At 42.2% G+C, this 19,635-nt stretch overlaps 1 protein-coding gene across 1 annotated transcript in view; it reads left to right on the top strand.

Moving 5' to 3' along the window:
- LOC143292514 (dual 3',5'-cyclic-AMP and -GMP phosphodiesterase 11-like) overlaps nt 1-18,295 on the top strand; it is a 173,762-nt gene extending 155,467 nt beyond the window's left edge. Inside the window, exons 9-20 of the mRNA XM_076602865.1 lie at nt 1,128-1,271; nt 1,909-2,052; nt 2,923-3,069; nt 3,722-3,829; nt 5,934-6,043; nt 6,633-6,720; nt 7,782-7,882; nt 8,596-8,673; nt 9,991-10,054; nt 10,628-10,702; nt 11,824-11,907; nt 12,212-18,295. Of these exons, the coding sequence (XP_076458980.1) occupies nt 1,128-1,271; nt 1,909-2,052; nt 2,923-3,069; nt 3,722-3,829; nt 5,934-6,043; nt 6,633-6,720; nt 7,782-7,882; nt 8,596-8,673; nt 9,991-10,054; nt 10,628-10,702; nt 11,824-11,907; nt 12,212-12,394 (1,326 nt within the window). The 3' untranslated portion in view covers nt 12,395-18,295. The remainder of the gene's footprint in view (nt 1-1,127; nt 1,272-1,908; nt 2,053-2,922; nt 3,070-3,721; nt 3,830-5,933; nt 6,044-6,632; nt 6,721-7,781; nt 7,883-8,595; nt 8,674-9,990; nt 10,055-10,627; nt 10,703-11,823; nt 11,908-12,211) is intronic.
- Nucleotides 18,296-19,635: the final 1,340 nt, after the last annotated feature.

Raw genomic sequence — 19,635 nt, 5'->3', positions numbered from 1 at the left:
TGTGTGTGTGTGTGTGTGTGTGTGTGTGTGTGTGTGTGTGTGTTGCAGTTGTTGTTTTTCTGGTATTCATGCCCATGATATGTTTTATCATGATATATTATACACAGATTGGTAAGGCTGTTCGGCCTATATCTGAGAGAGGGAGACAGAAAGGCAACTTCTGTGTCAGGTTTCGTGTGTATTTGCTGCCAACAGGTGGATGAGGATAAGAATTTTGTACCAAGTTCATAATGTATATGAGAGAGAGAGAGAGTTTCAGTTTCAGTTTCAGTTTCTCAAGGAGGCGTCACTGCGTTCGGACGAATCCATGTACGCTACACCACATCTGCTAGACAGATGCTTGACCAGCAGCGAAACCCAACAGGCTTAGTCAGGCCTTGAGTGCATGCTTATATATTTGTATACCTATCAGAGTGGATTTCTTCTACAGATTTTTGCCAGAGGACAACAATCTCGTTGCCATGGGTTCTTTTTCAGTGCGCCAAGTGCATGCTGCACACGGGACCTCGGTTTATCGTCTCATCTGAAAGACTAGTCTCAGTTTGATTTTCCAGTCAAACTTGGGAGAAAGGGCGAGAGCGGGATTCAAACCCACACCATCATGGACTCGCTATATTGGCAGCTGAGAGTCTTAACCATTTTTTTGTTTTTGTATTTGTATTTTGTATTTCTTTTTATCACAACAGATTTCTCTGTGTGAAATTCGGGCTGCTCTCCCCAGGGAGAGCGCGTCGCTACTCTACAGCGCCACCCTTTTTTTTCTTCTTTTTTTTTTCTTTTTTTTTCCTGCATGCAGTTTTATTTGTTTTTCCTATCGATGTGGATTTTTCTACAGAAATTTGCCAGGAACAACCCTTTTGTTGCCGTGGGTTCTTTTACGTGCGCTAAGTGCATGCTGCACACGGGACCTCGGTTTATCGTCTCATCCGAATGACTAGCGTCCAGACCACCACTCAAGGTCTAGTGGAGGGGGAGAAAATATCGGCGGCTGAACCGTGATTCGAGCCAGCGCGCACAGATTCTCTCGCTTCCTAGGCGGACGCGTTACCTTAAGGTACACACTCCATTCTGCCACCTTCCTCCTAAAAAGGAGAGAGAGGCTTCATTGCCATGGTTATGTCCGACAGGTGGATGAGGGAACAGAGTTCCGGACCAAGTCCATCCTGTGCATGCCCATCAAAAACGTGTCTGGCAAGGTCATCGGGGTCATGCAGCTCATCAACAAAATTGACAACACCACCTTCAACAAAAACGACGAGAATCTCTTTGAGGTGAGACTGTTAACAGCTGTTTGTGATTGAAGGGAATCTGTAAATGGTGAGATTATTTACAAGCTTTTAGTGAGGGATGGCAACCTCTTAAAGGTCAGATTATCAACAAGCTTTGACGGTTGATTAGAATCTCTTTGAACATGAACATGATGTTGTGATTAATGTGAATCCCTTAGAATGTGAATCCACTGGTGAGAATCCTTTAGGTTACTAAAATGTTTTAACAGTTAATGAGAATTCTTTTGGGGTGAGATCACTGACTGGCTAATAACAAGAAATAACCATTGATGAGATTCTTAACAAGCTTTAGTAATTGTTGATAATCTCTTCAAGGTGAGATTTTTATCAACGTTTAGTGATCAAGAGGGGGTACAAAAAATATTTATTCATTCATTTTGCTTATTTTATAGTTCAAGGTACAGTAGTATAAAACCTTGATTCTGACCAGACATTTGGGATGAAAATGAAATGTTAGCAGATTGTGTGTGTGAATAATGTGAGTTTGTGCCTGTGTGAATGCACATATTATGATGTGCACACAGGCGGGTGTGTATGGATGTGTGGGTGAGTGTGTACACGTATATGCTTGTGTGTGCTTGTCAATCATCATCTTTGTTCATGTGAACTGATGTTTCAGGCGTTTGCCATATTCTGTGGCATGGGCATCAACAACACCTCCATGTATGAGACAGCCATGAAGGCCATCGCCAAGCAGCGGGTGGCGCTGGAAGTCATGTCCTACCACGCCATGGCGCCCATAGAGGAGGCGGAGAGACTCAAGGTTCAAACCTCCATACCATTTCAGAGTAATGGTTCATGACTTCAGTGTTTTGAACAAAGACTGGTTACATTTTGCAAAAACGTGTAGGGAGGGATGGCAGGGAGGCGGAGGGGGGGGTGTATGCAATATCGCTTGAGAATCACTCATGAATATTGTCTAGTTCATGATGCCTGTCAGCCTGTCTGTCTGCCTGTCTGCAGGTTTGATTACCACAGCCATACTTCTTAAAACTTTTTTTTTCAGTTGACTCAAACCCAAACTTCATTGTGGTCCGAGCTCTTTGCTTCAGTAACAACATTGACAGTAGAGCTTTCAGAAGTTTCCTCTGAGAAATTTTAGCCTGCACTTTTCCGCCCCCTTTTTTCTGCACAATCTGCATTCAGCGACACAGCAGATTACACAAGAATAATCAGACTGCATCCATTCACCATTACCGGTAAAGATATTCTTGATCCAAGAAGTACATTTAGTAAATTTCGTAATATCTCTTCAGAGTACCTAACTCCGGAAACGCTGGTACCACTCAAGATCTTATGGTCCAGGGTGCAGAAGTGGAATAAAAAGATCTTCCCAATCCAAAATTTGAACTCTGGACCACTGTCTTGGAAGGGGGGTGGTAGGGGACATTTTATTACAGGAAACTTCTACAACGAAGTGTACTACAATACAGTACACTTGTTACAAAACCATTGCTCATAAACATCACCATCATAGCCAATATCATTACTATCATCATTGAATTTTTTTTTTAATGAATTCCAGTGACGTCTTCATCGTTAGCAGTGGATCCCCCTGATGATGATGATGATGATGATGATGATGATGATGATGATGATGATGATGATGACATGTTTGTTTATCATTGAGCAGAAGATGCCGGTTCCCACTTCTCAGCAGTACAACCTGTTGGACTACGCGTTCAGCGACTTTTCTCTGGACGATGACGACACTCTCAAAGCCACCCTGCGCATGTTCATGGACTTGGATCTGATTGAAGCTTTCCATATCAACTATGAGGTGGGTCCGTTGTTCATTTGTGTCTTTGTTTGTTTGATACTTATCCACAGTTGTGGTTTTAGATTCTTTTTAAATCCTCATGCACGCAGGCTTCCATGTACACACACACACACACACACACACATGCACATGCATGCATACACGCACGCACACACACACACACATACACCGCACGACAACACACCACACCATACTGTAACAAAAAATCATATCGACACACAGACACACAGACACAGACACACACACACACACACACACACACACACACACACACACACACACACACACACACACACACACACACACACACACACACACACGCACGCACGCACGCACGCAAGCACGCACGCATACACGCGCGCAAGCACACACAAACACACACACACGCACACACAAGCACACACACGCACAATCACACAAGCACATGCACACATACAGCTGTAAAATCGATACAGAATAATGCCTGAAATATAGTGATGTAAAGGTTTTTCAAATGATTCCAGCCCATAAGATAGCTAGAAGTTCTATAACTTCTACTGTCATTATGAAAAAATATTCAACAATTTTGTAGGACTTCTCTATTTTGTATGATGGAGTTACAAAAGCTGCCCCTTTGAATTCATCTGTGTACATATATGTGTGTATGTTACAGCTACTATGCCGTTTCTTGTTGAGCGTGAAGAAGAATTACCGCAATGTGACATACCACAACTGGCGCCATGCTTTCAACGTCACACAGACCATGTTCTGCATGCTGAAGGTACAGCCACTGACAGCAAGCACTCTCCTCGTGTCTTTTCTGAAACTATGAGACACTCTGACACAGATTCTGCTTTTCCAGCTTGTGTCTAGATTTGAAACTAAATATGTTTTTTTCTTTTTCTTTTCTTTTTTTTCTTCTTTTTTTTTCAGGAAATAAATTGGTTTTATTTCATTTTCCAGTTTCATCCAGCTTTATGGGTGATCGTTTTAAGAAGCTAAAATTGGGTGTATTAAAAAAAAAGGAAAATTACGTCTTTGAAAAAGCTTTTTGCCTCATTTCTTGTGGATAAAGGCCATTACTTTTTTTCTTTCCCTGTTCGTCCCTGTGTGTCAATGGTATAGCTTGGTATCCATGTTTAACCAGTACAACAAGGTGCAAATTGATTCAGCCAAACAGTGGCAGTTTCCAGTACTTACTGTGAGACCATCTACTGAGGAGACCTCTGCAAGGCAGCCAGGTCACTTTGATGGGGTCCATGCAGTTGCGCTTGGTTCAGTTTCAGTTTCTCAAGGAAGCTTCACTGTCTTCAAACAAATCCAAATACACAACGCCACACCTGTTACTAGGAAGATGCCTGAGAAGCAACATTACCCAAAGTGCTAGTCGAGTCTCAGGTACATGCATATTGTTATGTACCTATCAGAGTGGATTTCTTCTATATGATTTTGCCAGAGGACAGCACTTATATTGTCATAGGTGTCTTTTCAGTGCACCAAGTGTGTGCTGTACCCGGGACCTCACTTTAATCTTTCATATGACCAGATGCTCACTTTGAGTTTCTAGTCGGACTTGAAAAAGGGCGAGCCCGGACTTTGAAGCCAGACGGGCGCAATAGCCGAGTCGTTAAAGCGTTGGACTTTCAATCTGAGGGTCCCGGGTTCGAATCACGGTCACGGCGCCTTGTGGGTAAAGAGTGGAGATTTTTACGATCTCCCAGGTCAACATATGTGCAGACCTGCTAGTGCCTGAACCCCCTTCGTGTGTATATGCAAGCAGAAGATCAAATACGCACGTTAAAGATCCCGTAATCCATGTCGGTGTTCGGTGGGTTATGGAAACAAGAACATATCCAGCATGCACACCCCCGAAAGCGGAGTATGGCTGCCTACATGGCGGGGGTAAAAACGGTTATACACGTAAAAGCCCACTCGCGTATATGCGAGTGAACGTGGGAGTTGCAGCCCACGAACGCAGAAGAAGAAGAAGAAGAAGCCAGACCCTCTCAGATAAGCATCTGAACCATTCAGTCCCCTTCCTCCTCAACCATACCCAAGCGACAACAGCGCATATTTGTTGGCCGTATATTATGTATAACCAGCACACTGAATTGTGCCGGCTTTGCTGAAGTAGGTGGCCATCAGCGCTGGGGTCCTTATCTCTGCTGAGCCCACAGCGTTTTCAGTTTTTGCCTTGGAACCAGTGTGGGGAAATGTTCACACAATGGTGTTTCCATTCTGATGGGGGATTGCTGAGTCAACGATTTTCAGCTGAGAGTCCAACAAATTAACGACCGCTTAACAGCAGTGGAAAGCTGCCACAAGTGTATGTAAATGGTTGCACAATTTCCAATGAAATGAAACGAGTCCTACAAATTAAACACTGCTTAAATGCAATGGATAATTGCCACAAACATATCTGTTGATAGTGGCTGCACAATTTCAAATAAATGGAATTCACATCTTGCTGGTGAGCTTGAAATGGAATTTCACATTATTCTACTTCTCTTTAAGCTATAGTATACTTTAACTGTCATGCACATTAGCTTTAAAAGCAGTATGTGACACATGAATTTACACAAAAAAACACACAAAAATAAGTTCTGAATAACTTGATCTTTAGGGCATCAGCCAGCCTGTTGTTTAACTCGGCTATACCCTGGTCCCAGTGCCGACTGCTCTAAAACCCTCTTCGCCAAGAGAGTGAGGATGTAACTTCGGCAAGATTCTCTCCACTATAATCGAAATTCTAGCCCAGATAGTCTGAACAGCATTTGCCTCCTCTGCTGTTCTGATGGTCATAGTCGGAGACGACTGACCATCATACACACACCACTGGAATGTACTGAGTTTTGAGTTGTGGACTTGATGGACACTGTTTGCAGACAGGCCAGATGCTGAACATCCTTGGCGATGCTGAGCGGTTGGCCCTGGTGGTCGGCTGCCTGTGTCATGACCTGGACCACCGCGGCACCAACAACCAGTTCCAGATGAAGTGAGTGGTGGTGGGGGAAGAAGCATTGTCAGATTATTACAATCAAGCTTGAAAGGATTTTTTTCCTTCAGTAGGTTCATGTGCAAAAGCAGCTGGCTATATTTAATCATTGACTAGAAAAAAATAAATAAACAAAAATATGGGCACGATAACATTAAAAATTACATGTTACCTTTACAATGTACCCATTTATATATCACTCTGTATGTTTTGCATTTTGTGTGGATGAGTTTTGAGCAGAGAGAAACATTGTGCAATTTCTGTAACGTCTTATGTGGAAACGCTAACAGAGAAGAATATATACTGTGCACTTTGTGTGAATGAATACAAAACAAAGGAAAATATTGTGAGTTCTGTGAGTATTTTGTGTATTGTTTTATATGGAAATGCTAACCGAGAAGAAGAACATTGTGTGTGGATGAATGCAAAGCAAAGCGAAATGTTTTGAGTTTTGTGTGGATTTTGTGTATTGTTCATGGAAATGCCAACAGAGCAAAAAGAAATATTGTCAATAAGTTTTGTACGAATTTTGTGTAACTGTTTATGGAAATGTCAACATGTGCATCGTGTGTGGTGGATGTGTGGACAGAACCATGTCCCCTCTGGCTCAGCTGTACAGCACCTCCACCATGGAACACCATCACTTTGACCAGTGCATCATGATCCTCTCCACAAAGGTCAAGCTCCTCTCTTCCTCCGCGTCTCCGTTCTTTGTTTGTGCTTCTATTTCTCTTTGGTTTATTCTTTTCTTTTTCTTTCTTTTTGTTCTTATTGTTGTTTGTTTGTTTGTTTGTTTACGCACGAAAGCGGAGTATGGCTGACTTCATGGCGGGGTAAAAACATTCATATACGTAAAAGCCCACTCGTGTACATTCGAGTGAACGTGGGAGTTGCAGCCCACAAACGAAGAAGAAGAAGTTTGTTTTGTTTTGTTATGTTACCTTCCATGCCTATCAGTGTCACTGATCAGAGTCTGAGGCCTCGTTTCGGCATGGCGTTGTGTTGTGTCTTCAGGAAAGGCACTTTTCTCTCTGATTTTCCTTTTCTCCATCCTAGTGTGAACGGCTGCCTGACCTCGGTCAGGAAAAGGTTAAAAGTGGTGGGAGGAGAGAATCGCCCCCCCCCCCCCCCCCCCCCCCCGGCACTCCTCCCCTCAAACCCTCCCCACCCCCACCCCTACCCCCACCTTCCCATGCCGAACCTTTTGACACAATGGATGAACTTCACTGTTCCAGTGGTAATGAAAGGCAATGGAACGTGACCACTTCAATGCCAGTACCCTCAGCCTGCTCATTCTCAATTCCCAATATATATATATATATATATATATATATATATGTATGTATGTATGTATATATATATATATATATATATATATATATATATATATCTGTATCTGTATCTGTATTTCTTTTTATCACAACAGATTTCTCTGTGTGAAATTCGGGCTGCTCTCCCCAGGGAGAGCGCGTCGCTATACTACAGCGCCACCCTTTTTTTTTTTTTCTTTCTTTTTTTTCCTGCGTGCAGTTTTATTTGTTTTTCCTATATGTGTGTGTGTGTGTGTGTGTGTGTGTGAGGGCCTGAGCATAGTGTATATGTGTGTGTATGCTGTGCATCAGTGTGTTCACATCATCAACGCACACCCATGTACATAATTCTATGCATGTGTGATGATATTCAAGCGACCAGCATGACTCGTGTAACCTCTCTCTGTGTCTGTGCTGTGGCTGTGCAGGGCAGTGACATACTGTGCAACCTGTCCCAGGCGGACTACGAAGCAGTGATTGGAGTGCTGGAGAGTGCTATTCTGGCCACTGATCTAGCTCTGTACTTCAGGTGATTCCATCGCTTTCACCCCTTTCTTTCTTTCTTTCTTTTTTTCCTCATATTTTTTTCATCTCTTCTTTCTTTCTTTTTTATTTTCTTTCCTGATTTCTTTCTTTTCATTTCTTTCTTTCATTTCTTTCCATCTTCATTTTTTTTTCTTTTGTTGTTTCTTTCTTCTACTCTTTGTCTATCTGTCTAGACATCTGTCTGTCTGTCTGTCTGTCCGTCTGTTTCTCTCTCTCTCTCTCTCTCTCTCTCTCTCTGTGTGTGTGTGTGTGTGTGTGTGTGTGTGTGTGTGTGTGTGTGTGTGTGTGTGTGTGTGTGTGCATCTATCTCATCAATAAGTGAGCATTTACTACGAAAGCATGTGTGTGTGTGCGTGCATGTGTGCGTGCGTGTGTGTGTGTGTATGTGTGTGTGTGCATGCATGCGTGTGTATGTGCATGCGCGCACGCATATATCTTTAAGTGTGTATGTGTGTACGTCTGTGTGTGTGTGTGTGTGTGTGTGTGTGTGTGTGTGTGTGTGTGTGTGTGTGTGTGTGAGTGAGTGAGTGGGTGAGTGGGTGAGTGGGTGTGAATATGCATGTATGTACATGTGTGTGTTCCTAGAATATTCCTGCCTCATGGCTTCTGAGATATGGAAAAGTGTATCCTGACCACTCTGTACATCGTGACGACTTTCAGCAGAAAGCGAGAATCTGAGCGTGCTTTTTTTTTCAGGTATCGGGGACGTTTCTTCGAACTGACCAAGAGTACGGAGGTGGACTGGGCAGACGACTGCAACAGAGATCTGCTCAGGTCAGTGCGTCAAGTCAAGCTGCACTCATTATGTCGTTTCGCCTTGACTACTGTAACTCTCTATTGTCTGGTTTGCCTGCTTCATCCATTCAGTCTTTCAGCGCATACAAAACTCTGCTGCCCGACTCGTCCTCAGAAACAAAAAAGATCTGAGCACATCACTCCTCTTTTGCAACATCTCTATTGGCTCCCTGTCTCACACAGAATAAAGTACAAGATCAGCACTCTATGTTATAAATGTAGTCACAAATCTGCCCCTTCCTATCTCTGTGGCCGCCTTCACTTGTACACTCCATCTCGCTCTCACACATTGAGAAAGGTCTGTTCATCTGATGAATTAGAATAAGGTCCAGTTTTTTGTATGTTTTTTATCAGACATCATCTCAGTGTAGAGGGACGAGGTGAGAAGTATTCTTGTGTGGAATGCGTGTATGCAGAGAGAGAAAGAGCTTTGCAGACTCGTACCACGCCCACGTCCAACTTTTCATTCAATTTTCCAGTTTATTCCACGAAAAACAAACAAAAACAAAACAAAACAAAAATCTCAGGACTAAGATGTTCCAGCAGGCGTTCTTTCCCGCTGCCTGTCAGCCTCCGAAACGCATCCAGCTTGTGCCCCCATGTCACCCTAGTCTCTCCTGCCTCACCTGCATGCCTGCCCTGTGATGCTGTCTCTTCGGTGGTTGAAGCCAAAATGACCCAGAGCTCTTAGAAAATGCCCAAGGTGCTATTTATTCCTTCTTCCACACACTGCAGTGCCGTCGAGTTTAATCCCAAAATTACTATTGTTCACAAAATAATAAACATCTCGTTTTCAGAAACTGGAACATAAAGCAAAAATTATAGAAAATTCTTACCCGACTAAAGCCGAGTTAGGTTGGTATAAAAGAATAAAGAAAGTTAATTCTTCGCTTCAAAGGGCGGGGAAATTAACAAAGAATGCTTACACACCCACTAATTAGTTCCAGACATTTGCCAAATGATGCCACGAATACCCGATAGCTCAGACATAATTATTCAAGATGTGGTCGAAGGGAGATAATTTAGCCCTTGCAGTAAGTTCAGTGCGTTTTCTACTGTCGAAAAAACATACATTTCTGCTGCATATGAGGTGTGTGTTTGTGTGTGTGTGCGTGCGCGCGCACACGTGTGTGTGTGTGTGTGTGTGTGTGTGTGTGTGTGTGTACCCTCTCTATAAAGATTCCTCTGAATGAGAAGCCGATCAAAACGCCGTATAAGGCTTAAGATGCTCATGTTATACCGCACGGAATACTCAGTGAAATCAGTGTCATGCTGCATGCAAAACTCTGTGGACAGGTCTATGATGATGACAGCTTCTGATGTGGCAGCCATCACCAAACCATGGGAAACACAGAAAAAGGTATTTTGCTGTGATGCTGGTGGTAGTTTTGTATGATTCCATATCGACAGTTTGTGTGGTGGTAACACACACATTTTCATATTTTCCAGGGAAATGTACTCTTTTTGTTATGGTTATGTAGAGGTGAAATTATGTTTAATAAAATTAATTGTATTTTCTCTTTTCTTTATTTCTCTTCATTGTCAGTGTGTGTGTGTGTGTGTGTGTGTGTGTGTGTGTGTGTGTGTGTGTGTGTGTGTGTGTGTCTCTGTCTGTCTCTCTCTCTCTCTCTCTCTCTCTCTCTTTCTCTCTCTCTCAGTGCATAAGGAAAAACAAAATAGTATTTCATCCTGCACAAAAAAAATATCCATCCAAGCCAATTCTTGTAATTTCTGCCCGTAACTCAGCAGTACTCTGTTGCTTTTTTTTATGTCAGTGGCTGAATTTCTTCACTAGAAGTGTCAGCAGTTTCAGTGTCTTGTTTGCTGTTATTTTGTTTGAAGAATCAAAGGTGTGGCCACTACGTTTGATAGAGGACTGATATATATATAGGTCATCCATGGCTTGACCAGTGGGAAATGTATGTTTGTGCAGGTAGCAGAGCTGGTGGCCAGTGAGTTCTTTGAGCAGGGCGACATGGAGAAAGAAACGCTGAAGATCCAGCCTATGGTCAGTGGTTGTACAGTTTCTCACTTCTGTACTGTTATAATGAATCTAAAAACATCCAATAAAACCACCAAAGCCAACGCCTACCAAACTCTCGTACGCCCGCACCTGGAGTATTGCTCATCAGTCTGGAGCCCGTACAAAGAAGGCCATAAGAACAAGATTGAAATGGTGCAAAGAAGAGCAGCACGTCATGTACACAACGACTACGGGTGGACCAGCAGCGTAACACACATGCTGCAAGAACTAGGATGGGAATCCCTCGAATCACGGCGGAACAGACAAAGGCTGACCCTAATGTATAAAATGGTCAATGGCATTGTAGACATCCCTCCAGACAAATTTCTCAAGAAAGGATCCAGCAAAACAAGATCAAATCATCGACACAAATTTGTCCATCTTAGCTCCTCCTCTGACCCTTACAAATACAGTTTTTTTTCCCATCAACCATCCCCGTCTGGAACTCCCTGCCTGCAACAGCAGCAGAGGCTCCCTCCTTGGTAGCTTTCAAGAGGGAGCTGAACAAAATCACAGTTTAGTCCCCCCCCACCCCCCCTTTTTTTTTTCCCATGGAGGGACGCTGCGAGTGACGGTGGGAGGGAATATGTATACATGTTCTTTCTCATTGTCACCCCCTCCAGTAGGAAGATAGGTCTACTTAGGTTATGACTAGGTTTCTACGCCTCTGCGCACACAGGTCATAAATAGTCAGTAATGACGGCTGACCTTCCAATTTGAAGATTGAAGAAGATAATGGTGTGATGCTCTGGATAGCTGGGTTGGTGATTGTGAGCTTTGTGGATACAATGTTCAGTGAGTGGGTTGAGATGGGTAGCACTGTTGCCAAGTAGTAAGTTTGTGAACTGTTTTGGGGTTGCTGATGTTGTTTTTGTTGTTAAATGTGCTAATTCATTCAAGAGTAACTTGATGGATAATTTGTTTTATACATGATGTTTTCTCTTTCCAAATCATCTTTTGTCTTAAAGATACATGTGGCAGACCAATATTATTCAGTATGTATTCTCTTGCTTTTTTGTGTATGGTGTATCATGTTGTTGTTTTTTAATTGTTTTAGCTTTATATTTTCATGAGTTAAATGCAAACAAATGATCATTGTGTTTCAGGAAATGATGGACAGAGAGAAGAAAGACAAACTGCCGAACATGCAAGTGGGGTTCATTGATGCAATCTGTCTGCCAGTTTATGAGGTTAGGCTTTTCCCTTTCTTCATCTGTTTTCTGTTAAAGTTTCTGATACTCACTTTTCAGGACAGCGCCGTGATGAATAGCCTGAAGCTCAAACGATCTTCTAACTGAATTGGGAAAGTCTTGCTTGAAGCTAATGACAATCAGTTAACAGCAGGGTGACAATAGACAAATAGCTTATGTTGTGCTCAACATGATTCTTTGTTTTCAGATAATGGTCTGTATGTCCCCATAGCTGGTTCCCTTACTCCGACAGACAAGTCTTTAAAAAGACATGGGATGACTTAGGACCACTCTTTTCTTTCAGGCCATTGCCCGAGTGTCTCCACGGCTGTCTCCCTTGCTGAAGGGCTGTCAGCAAAACCGTGAACACTGGCAGAAGGAGGCAGAAAAGAAGCAGCAAGAGGAGCAGCAGTGCCATCTGGAGAAGCATGCCGGGGAGGAGAAGGCAGAGAACCAAAACAAAGATGACAAGGAGGGCGGCTCTTGACATACTGCTTCCCCTTTATCTAACTGTGGACGTTGTATATTGGCATAATGAGCACTTCCTTCAGGTGTTTCTCCCCACTCAGTTCTGGACACTCAGCTGCACCACAAAAAAAAAATTTTTTTTTTCAACAACTTATTGTCTTCACATATCTTAGTCTATTGGACTTTGGTTTTTTTTGTTACAAATTGTACCTGTGTATTCATGAACACATTTGATGTGTCAGGTATATGAATGTGTGAGTGGCTGCACTAACATAATTATGCACTTTTTTTTTTTTTCTTTTCTTTTTTTTTTCTTTTTTTTTTTTTTTTTTTTCTTTTTTCTTTTCTCAGGAGAGGAACACATACGAGTCTCAGTGTCTATTATAACACGAGTTTGGATGCCACATGTATGGTAAAACGAGCATATTTCATAACCTCCTGTATTATCCATTTCATACCTAAATGTATGTTTCAAGGCCAAAACTTTTATCGAGAGAAAATATGACAGAAAAAATCCCCATAGTGCAGTAGCCAAACTAGACAGATCCACAATTTCAGCGTGTAGCTTTGATCTGTTTCATTGTCAGTTCAGACCATTAATCATGTTTTTCTTCAGTGAGTTCCCCATTTGCTAGCAAGGCCAGGCCAGGTGCACTTGCTTAAAATTTTAATAATATCATTAGGAACTTGTACATTGAAAGGTACCGATTTTAATTGTACATTGCATTAGATCAATATCCCAACATGCATACCTGATGCTTGTAGTGTGAATTCAGTTATGCAAAGCGCAGTCTGTGCTCCTATCAAGCTGAGCATGTATGAGTTTGGGGTTCAGCTGATTCTCCAGCTTACAAAATGTGATAGAAAATGGTATTGGTGGTGAGGGGGAAAATAACCCCATAATGAGGTTAGTATCTCTGTGTCTAATGGCATCCTGTTATTCATATATGTATATATAAACAAAAATGTCTGACAGCACAGCTTGCAGAATGAATGGACAATGTTTTGTTTCCTTGTTACAGTTGATTATGCACACATTTCTGTTTGTTGAGTCTTGCTGCTGGGTATCCTGTTTATCAGTGGGTGTGGACCAGTCACCATGGACCTGTATCTCACACTATGTACATTGCAACTGCCGTCCTCTTCACCATGTGGTATTACTGCAGCACCTTTGTCATGTTTAGCCGCTCTTCCCATGTTTCATGTTCACTGTTGGTGTGTTGTTGTTGTTTTTTAAGATTTTTTTCCTTTCCTTCTTTTTTTCTTTGTTTGGGTTTGTTTTACTATTTTTTTCTATTTTCGTTTTTGCTTCTTTTTTTTTCTTTCTTTTTTTAAATAACCTTGCACAAAGCACTCAAGCATAGATCAGCGAGGTGCGTCTGTTAGGAAAAGAGATCAGTGAGAACAGATTAGTCGACTTTCAGTAGTCTGATGATTGTCAGCACAATAGACATGACAGCATCATGAGAAGCTGTTGAAAATGCAAAACTTTCTCTGTCACTGAGGTACCTGATTTGTAAGAACTGAGCTTATGCTGTCGCATGATGTTTGACACTAGAGTTTTGCAGCCAGTTCAAGGAAAGTTCTTCAACGAATCAGTGTCAGTGGTAACAGGCTATGGATTATATGCTCATAATGAACCACCTGACTGATTGATACTTATACATGCTGTTGTTTTGTTTACTTTGTCATTTACATACCACACATGGACACCAGTCAGCTAAACTGACAACTTTTTTCCCATTTTAGATTTAATATTATCAGTAGAGGTATTGAAATGATGGTGATGGTGAAGAATATTCTGATCCACTGAAATGATTGACCAGTATCCACTTACATTATGGTACATAAGCACTGCATGATATTTCTCTGGCATACAATTTCATAAGAAGAAAGTTCTCCATTCAAGGTAGCTACATTCTAGAATCAGGGTTATGTTTATTCCATGAACACCTGCAAAAGTGGTCTAAGAACAAAACAACAACAACAACAAAACTGTATGCAAGTGGAAAGACCATAAGTCTTAAGAAAAGCAGTATATGACGAAATTGACTGAAAAACACTACAAAAGGAATTCAGTTGAATATATATGCATAAGAAGAGCTCAGCTATTACTAGATCAACCTGTCAGTCTGCATAGTCAAGAACTGAATCTCAAAATACAAACCCACAAAAGGCAGCATGCTTTGAATTTGGTCTGTCCTCCTGACTGGAAGAGTGTCTTTTTCACGCTTCCAGGAACAGCACCAGTTGTTCAGTTGAGGATTGTTGAAGGGAGTTTGGTTAGCTGGGAATGGGTATGCTTCTCACTTCAGTCATGGCAATAACCCACAGATTTAAAGGAACTTAAGACAGTAGTCTTTTTAAGGGAGAAGGAGGAGGTATATGTAAGGGAAACTGAAAACATTTCTCTTAGTTTTATCATCACAAATAAGACACCACAACAAAGTTCGTGAAATATTTATTTATGTAACACTGATATCTTCATATATTGGTGTTCATTAATATACCAGGTTCAAGGGATGATACTAATCAAAACTGAAAAGATTTCCCCCCTCTTCATACATGGAAAATGGCACGTCCTTATCCATGGCAGCTATTTTTACATCACATCAGTGACCAGGAGAAAGTGTTGAGTGATGGAAGACTGGCACATGTTTGTAAAGAACAATGTACGCTGTGCGTAGAAAATTGTTATAACAACTGATCGTCAATTGTTCACCTTTTGTACCTTGGTATTTGTGGTTGCAAAATAGTTCAGTGTGTGTATATGAGTCTGAGTGTGCACAGAAGCATCTGCATTTTGTTGTGTACATGCTCCCACTATATTTATAAATGTTTGCCCACAACGATCAGTCCTGTTGACCACTGTGTTGATGCTTTTGATCTGATACAGCCAGCTACTACAACTGGCAACTACAAAATGAATGTGGTTGTTTTACACAGCTGAATGATTGGCAGTAATAGAATCTTCAATGCTTTATATGCTGGTTGGAGGCAAGGTAACGATCATTCACCTTTTTTCTTTTTCTTTTTAAAGGACTATGTTTGTGTCCATTGCTTAATTTGTTTGGCAGTTGATATTTATTTATTTTCATAAGTTAATCAAAACTTATTCAACTATTTAGTTCACACAAGTGATTGTTCTTCAATGTTGATCAAATCTTTTGTTCATTACTTTGCAAAATACAAATAAAATGACACCTGCATTCCCATCTCTTGAATTTGAATCAGTCTGAACTTTGCGACAGCCAGCACACCAAAAGGCTGTTAAACCCTTTATCAAATGAAAGGTTAAGTTCCCTTACCCTTTGCCCTCTCTCAAGGCCTGACTAAGCGCGTTGGGTTACGCTGCTGGTCAGGCATCTGCTTGGCAGATGTGGTGTAGCGTATCTGGATTTGTCTGAACACAGTGACGCCTCCTTGAGCTACTGAAACTGAAACTTTACCCTCTTTCTGTGACTGGTCTGAAAGATTTATCCTAACGAACAATATTTGTGAACTTTGTCAACAGATTATCTCTCACAGTTCCTGTTTGTGCATCTAACTGGAGAAAGTGTGAACCATTAGTGATCACAAAATCAGTTGAGCATGTTACCTTTCAACATGTTGCCCTTAAAAGAGTTGTGGCAAGGGACGTTGTGATGTTCTTTACAGTCTGGGGCCTAGTTTACGGAAGTTTATCTCCACATGTAATCCTCCACAATGAAATGAGATGTGACACCAGACAGACTTTAACACTTTTAAACAGACTGATGTCACTGATTCAGTCAGTTATCATAATTATTCTTATTGTCTTCGTTGCTTATAATTATAACACAGAGGACTGCACAAGTTTGTCAGTGCTCAAAACACTGCCAATGTCAAATCCATAGAACCTGCAAAGAAAGAAAAACCCAGAAAATAGTTTTCAACTTAACGGATTTAATTTGATCTATACTGATTCTTTTGTCATTTCCCACTGTAATAGTACAGTGAGAAAAAAACTGCCTCTGAAACAAGAAATGTAAGCTTTCTCTTGTGGCGTCTTTCTCAGTGGTTCTCTTGTGGCAGTCTTCACTTGTGCAAGTGCCCGTTACAAGATTACACTGTGGTCTCGGTTTACACATTGCTTGCAAATGGAGACACACTCATTGAAAAGACTGACTCAGACTGCTGGCACTCTGGCTTACTTCGCCACAACCCATGCCGGCTGAAAAAAACTCACACAAATGTTGTAACAATTAGATCATTTATTTCCATCTCAGCCAAGCACACACTTTTTTCACCTTCAGAGCAATACAGAGATTTCAGAAAAGCTTGAACAATCTGTCCCCTCTGAAATATAAAATAAAAACATGAAAATAAATGAATATATAAACCAATTTCTTAGTTAGAAGTTCCATTACTTATGAACAATAACAGTACCGTAAAATTCAGACTATTAGACACAACTTCCACTATGACCACTCGAGCTTAGCTTAATGCAGCTTGTTCATGGATTTTTCCAATGTTGCAGGTAATGAATATCCGATGACATGTTGAGGTCAAATCAAGTGTTGCCGTCAGTCTCCAGTCTATTTTTAAATTCACAGTAGGTTTCAAAACTGGATTTAACTCTTCTTGAATTCAAAACTTACCATAATAGTGTGCTAATGTTAACTGTTCATGTTTTTTTCCCTCCAAATTTACACATGGCCTTTATGCACACGAAACATTCAGCTGATTGCCCTTGCTGGAAATTCAGCATGACGCAATGCTTACGATGCAGCTTTCAAACTGAAGGAAATATCAGACTAGCCATTGGTTTTAGCACTTGTTTTTTGTTTGTTTTTTTAAGTGTGACGTTTGCATCTTATGAACTATGGCTTATGTGTGAATTAATTTTTTTTTTTTTTTTTAATATAATTTAGGGGATGTGGCTGATATAACAATGCATTAAATAGCCCGATTTTTATGGTAACTACAAAAGTGGAAAAATGTTGTTACCAATAATAATAATAGTAATAATAATAATAATAATAAGCTTTAACATGAGCATTAATTCAGTTTGTCCATTCAAACTTTTCTCTTTTCTGGTTCAACTCTGTAAGATGTCTAAACAACAACATATGGTAGATGGAACACTTTTGAAAAACAATGAACACCCACTCCAAACAATCAATTACACCATATCCACTTTGTGACATAACTCTTTGGCTCATACTGACGCTGGAATAGTTTTTAACACATAATGAAACCTTGCATAAGAATCTCCTAGTAGAACAAGCATTATCTTCTAAACTGGGAGTGTAAAAACAAAAAAACACAAAAATCACTGGCTTATGATCTGTCTAGCCCAAACCAAAAATTAATGCTTTTGTGAAACAAAAATATTTTTCAATTTCAAGACTATCTTCTGAATTTTTTTGGCAAATCTATTGCATTCCAAAAAAAAATTATTTCAGAATGCAAACCACCATATTTTTTCACTAAACATAAACATTAATTCTTATTCAAACCTGTTAATGTGAAATTTGACAATCCGAAAATTAGCACCCCTGTAACTAAAACCAAAACACTACCTCTGTAAACAACCACTATTTTTTCCAGACGCCAAAGAAAAAAATATTCAAATGATTCCAAACACAATGTGGATAACATTTACATACAAAAATACAAAAGATGGAAAATGAAAAACCAAAAAACTTTTTTAAAAACTACAACAGAAAAGAGACAAACATTGTAGATACAATAACATGGATATTAAAGTTGACAATCAGTGATGTGAGAGACAAGTGGGGTGGGGAGGGGGGGGGGGAGGTTTCAACTGAAGATGGTGTGAGGGGGACACCAAAAAATGACAGATGATATGGTACTAAAGAGGTTGGGGGGAAAGGGATGAGCAGAGGAGGGACCAGGGGGGACACCATGAAGTGACAGATACAGTACTGAAGAGGTGGGGGGGGGGAGCAGAGGAGGGGGGTTGGGGGTTGGGGGGGGGGACACCATGAAGTGACAGATACAGTACTGAAGAGGTGGGGGGGGAGCAGAGGAGGGGGGTTGGGGGGGGGGGGGACACCATGAAGTGACAGATACAGTACTGAAGAAGTGGGGGGGGGGGAGCAGAGGAGGGGGGTTGGGGGTTGGGGGGGCACACCATGAAGTGACAGATACAGTACTGAAGAGGTGGGGGGGGGGGGAGCAGAGGAGGGGGGTTGGGGGGGGGACACCATGAAGTGACAGATACAGTACTGAAGAGGTGGGGGGGGGAGCAGAGGAGGGAGGTTGGGGGGGGGACACCATGAAGTGACAGATACAGTACTGAAGAGGTGGGGGGGGGGAGCAGAGGAGGGGGGTTGGGGGGGGGGGACACCATGAAGTGACAGATACAGTACTGAAGAGGTGGGGGGGGGAGCAGAGGAGGGGGGTTGGGGGGGGGACACCATGAAGTGACAGATACAGTACTGAAGAGGTGGGGGGGGGAGCAGAGGAGGGGGGTTGGGGGGGGGGACACCATGAAGTGACAGATACAGTACTGAAGAGGAGGGGGTGAGCAGAGGAAGGGGGGTGCGGGGGGACACCATAAAGTGACAGATACAGTACTGAAGAGGTGGGGGGGAGCAGAGGAGGGCCAGGGGGGACACCATAAAGTGACAGATGATACAGTACTGAAGAGGAGGGGGGTGAGCAGAGGAAGGGGGTGCGGGGGGACACCATAAAGTGACAGATGATACAGTACTGAAGAGGGGGGTGAGCAGAGGAAGGGGGTGCGGGGGGACACCATAAAGTGACAGATGATACAGTACTGAAGAGGAGGGGGGTGAGCAGAGGAAGGGGGTGCGGGGGGACACCATAAAGTGACAGATGATACAGTACTGAAGAGGTGGGGGGGGGGAAACAGAGGAGGGACCAGGGGGGACACCATAAAGTGACAGATGATACAGCACTGAAGAGGAGAGAGTGAGCAGAGGAGGGGGGTTGGGGGACCACGAAGTAACAGATGATACAGTACTGAAGAGGGGGGTGAGCAGAGGAAGGGGGGTGCGGGGGGACACCATAAAGTGACAGATGATACAGTACTGAAGAGGTTGGGGGGGGGGGGAGCAGAGGAGGGCCAGGGGGGACACCATAAAGTGACAGATGATACAGTACTGAAGAGGAGGGGGGTGAGCAGAGGAGGGACCATGGGGGACACCATAAAGTGACAGATGATACAGTGCTGAAGAGGGGGGTGAGCAGAGGAAGGGGGGTGCGGGGGGACACCATAAAGTGACAGATGATACAGTACTGAAAAGGTGG

The sequence above is a fragment of the Babylonia areolata genome, chromosome 18 (assembly GCF_041734735.1).
Source record: "Babylonia areolata isolate BAREFJ2019XMU chromosome 18, ASM4173473v1, whole genome shotgun sequence".
Classification (NCBI taxonomy): domain Eukaryota; kingdom Metazoa; phylum Mollusca; class Gastropoda; order Neogastropoda; family Buccinidae; genus Babylonia; species Babylonia areolata.
The sequence above is the reverse complement of the archived record's forward strand: the minus strand, read 5'-3'. Positions and strand labels throughout refer to the sequence as shown.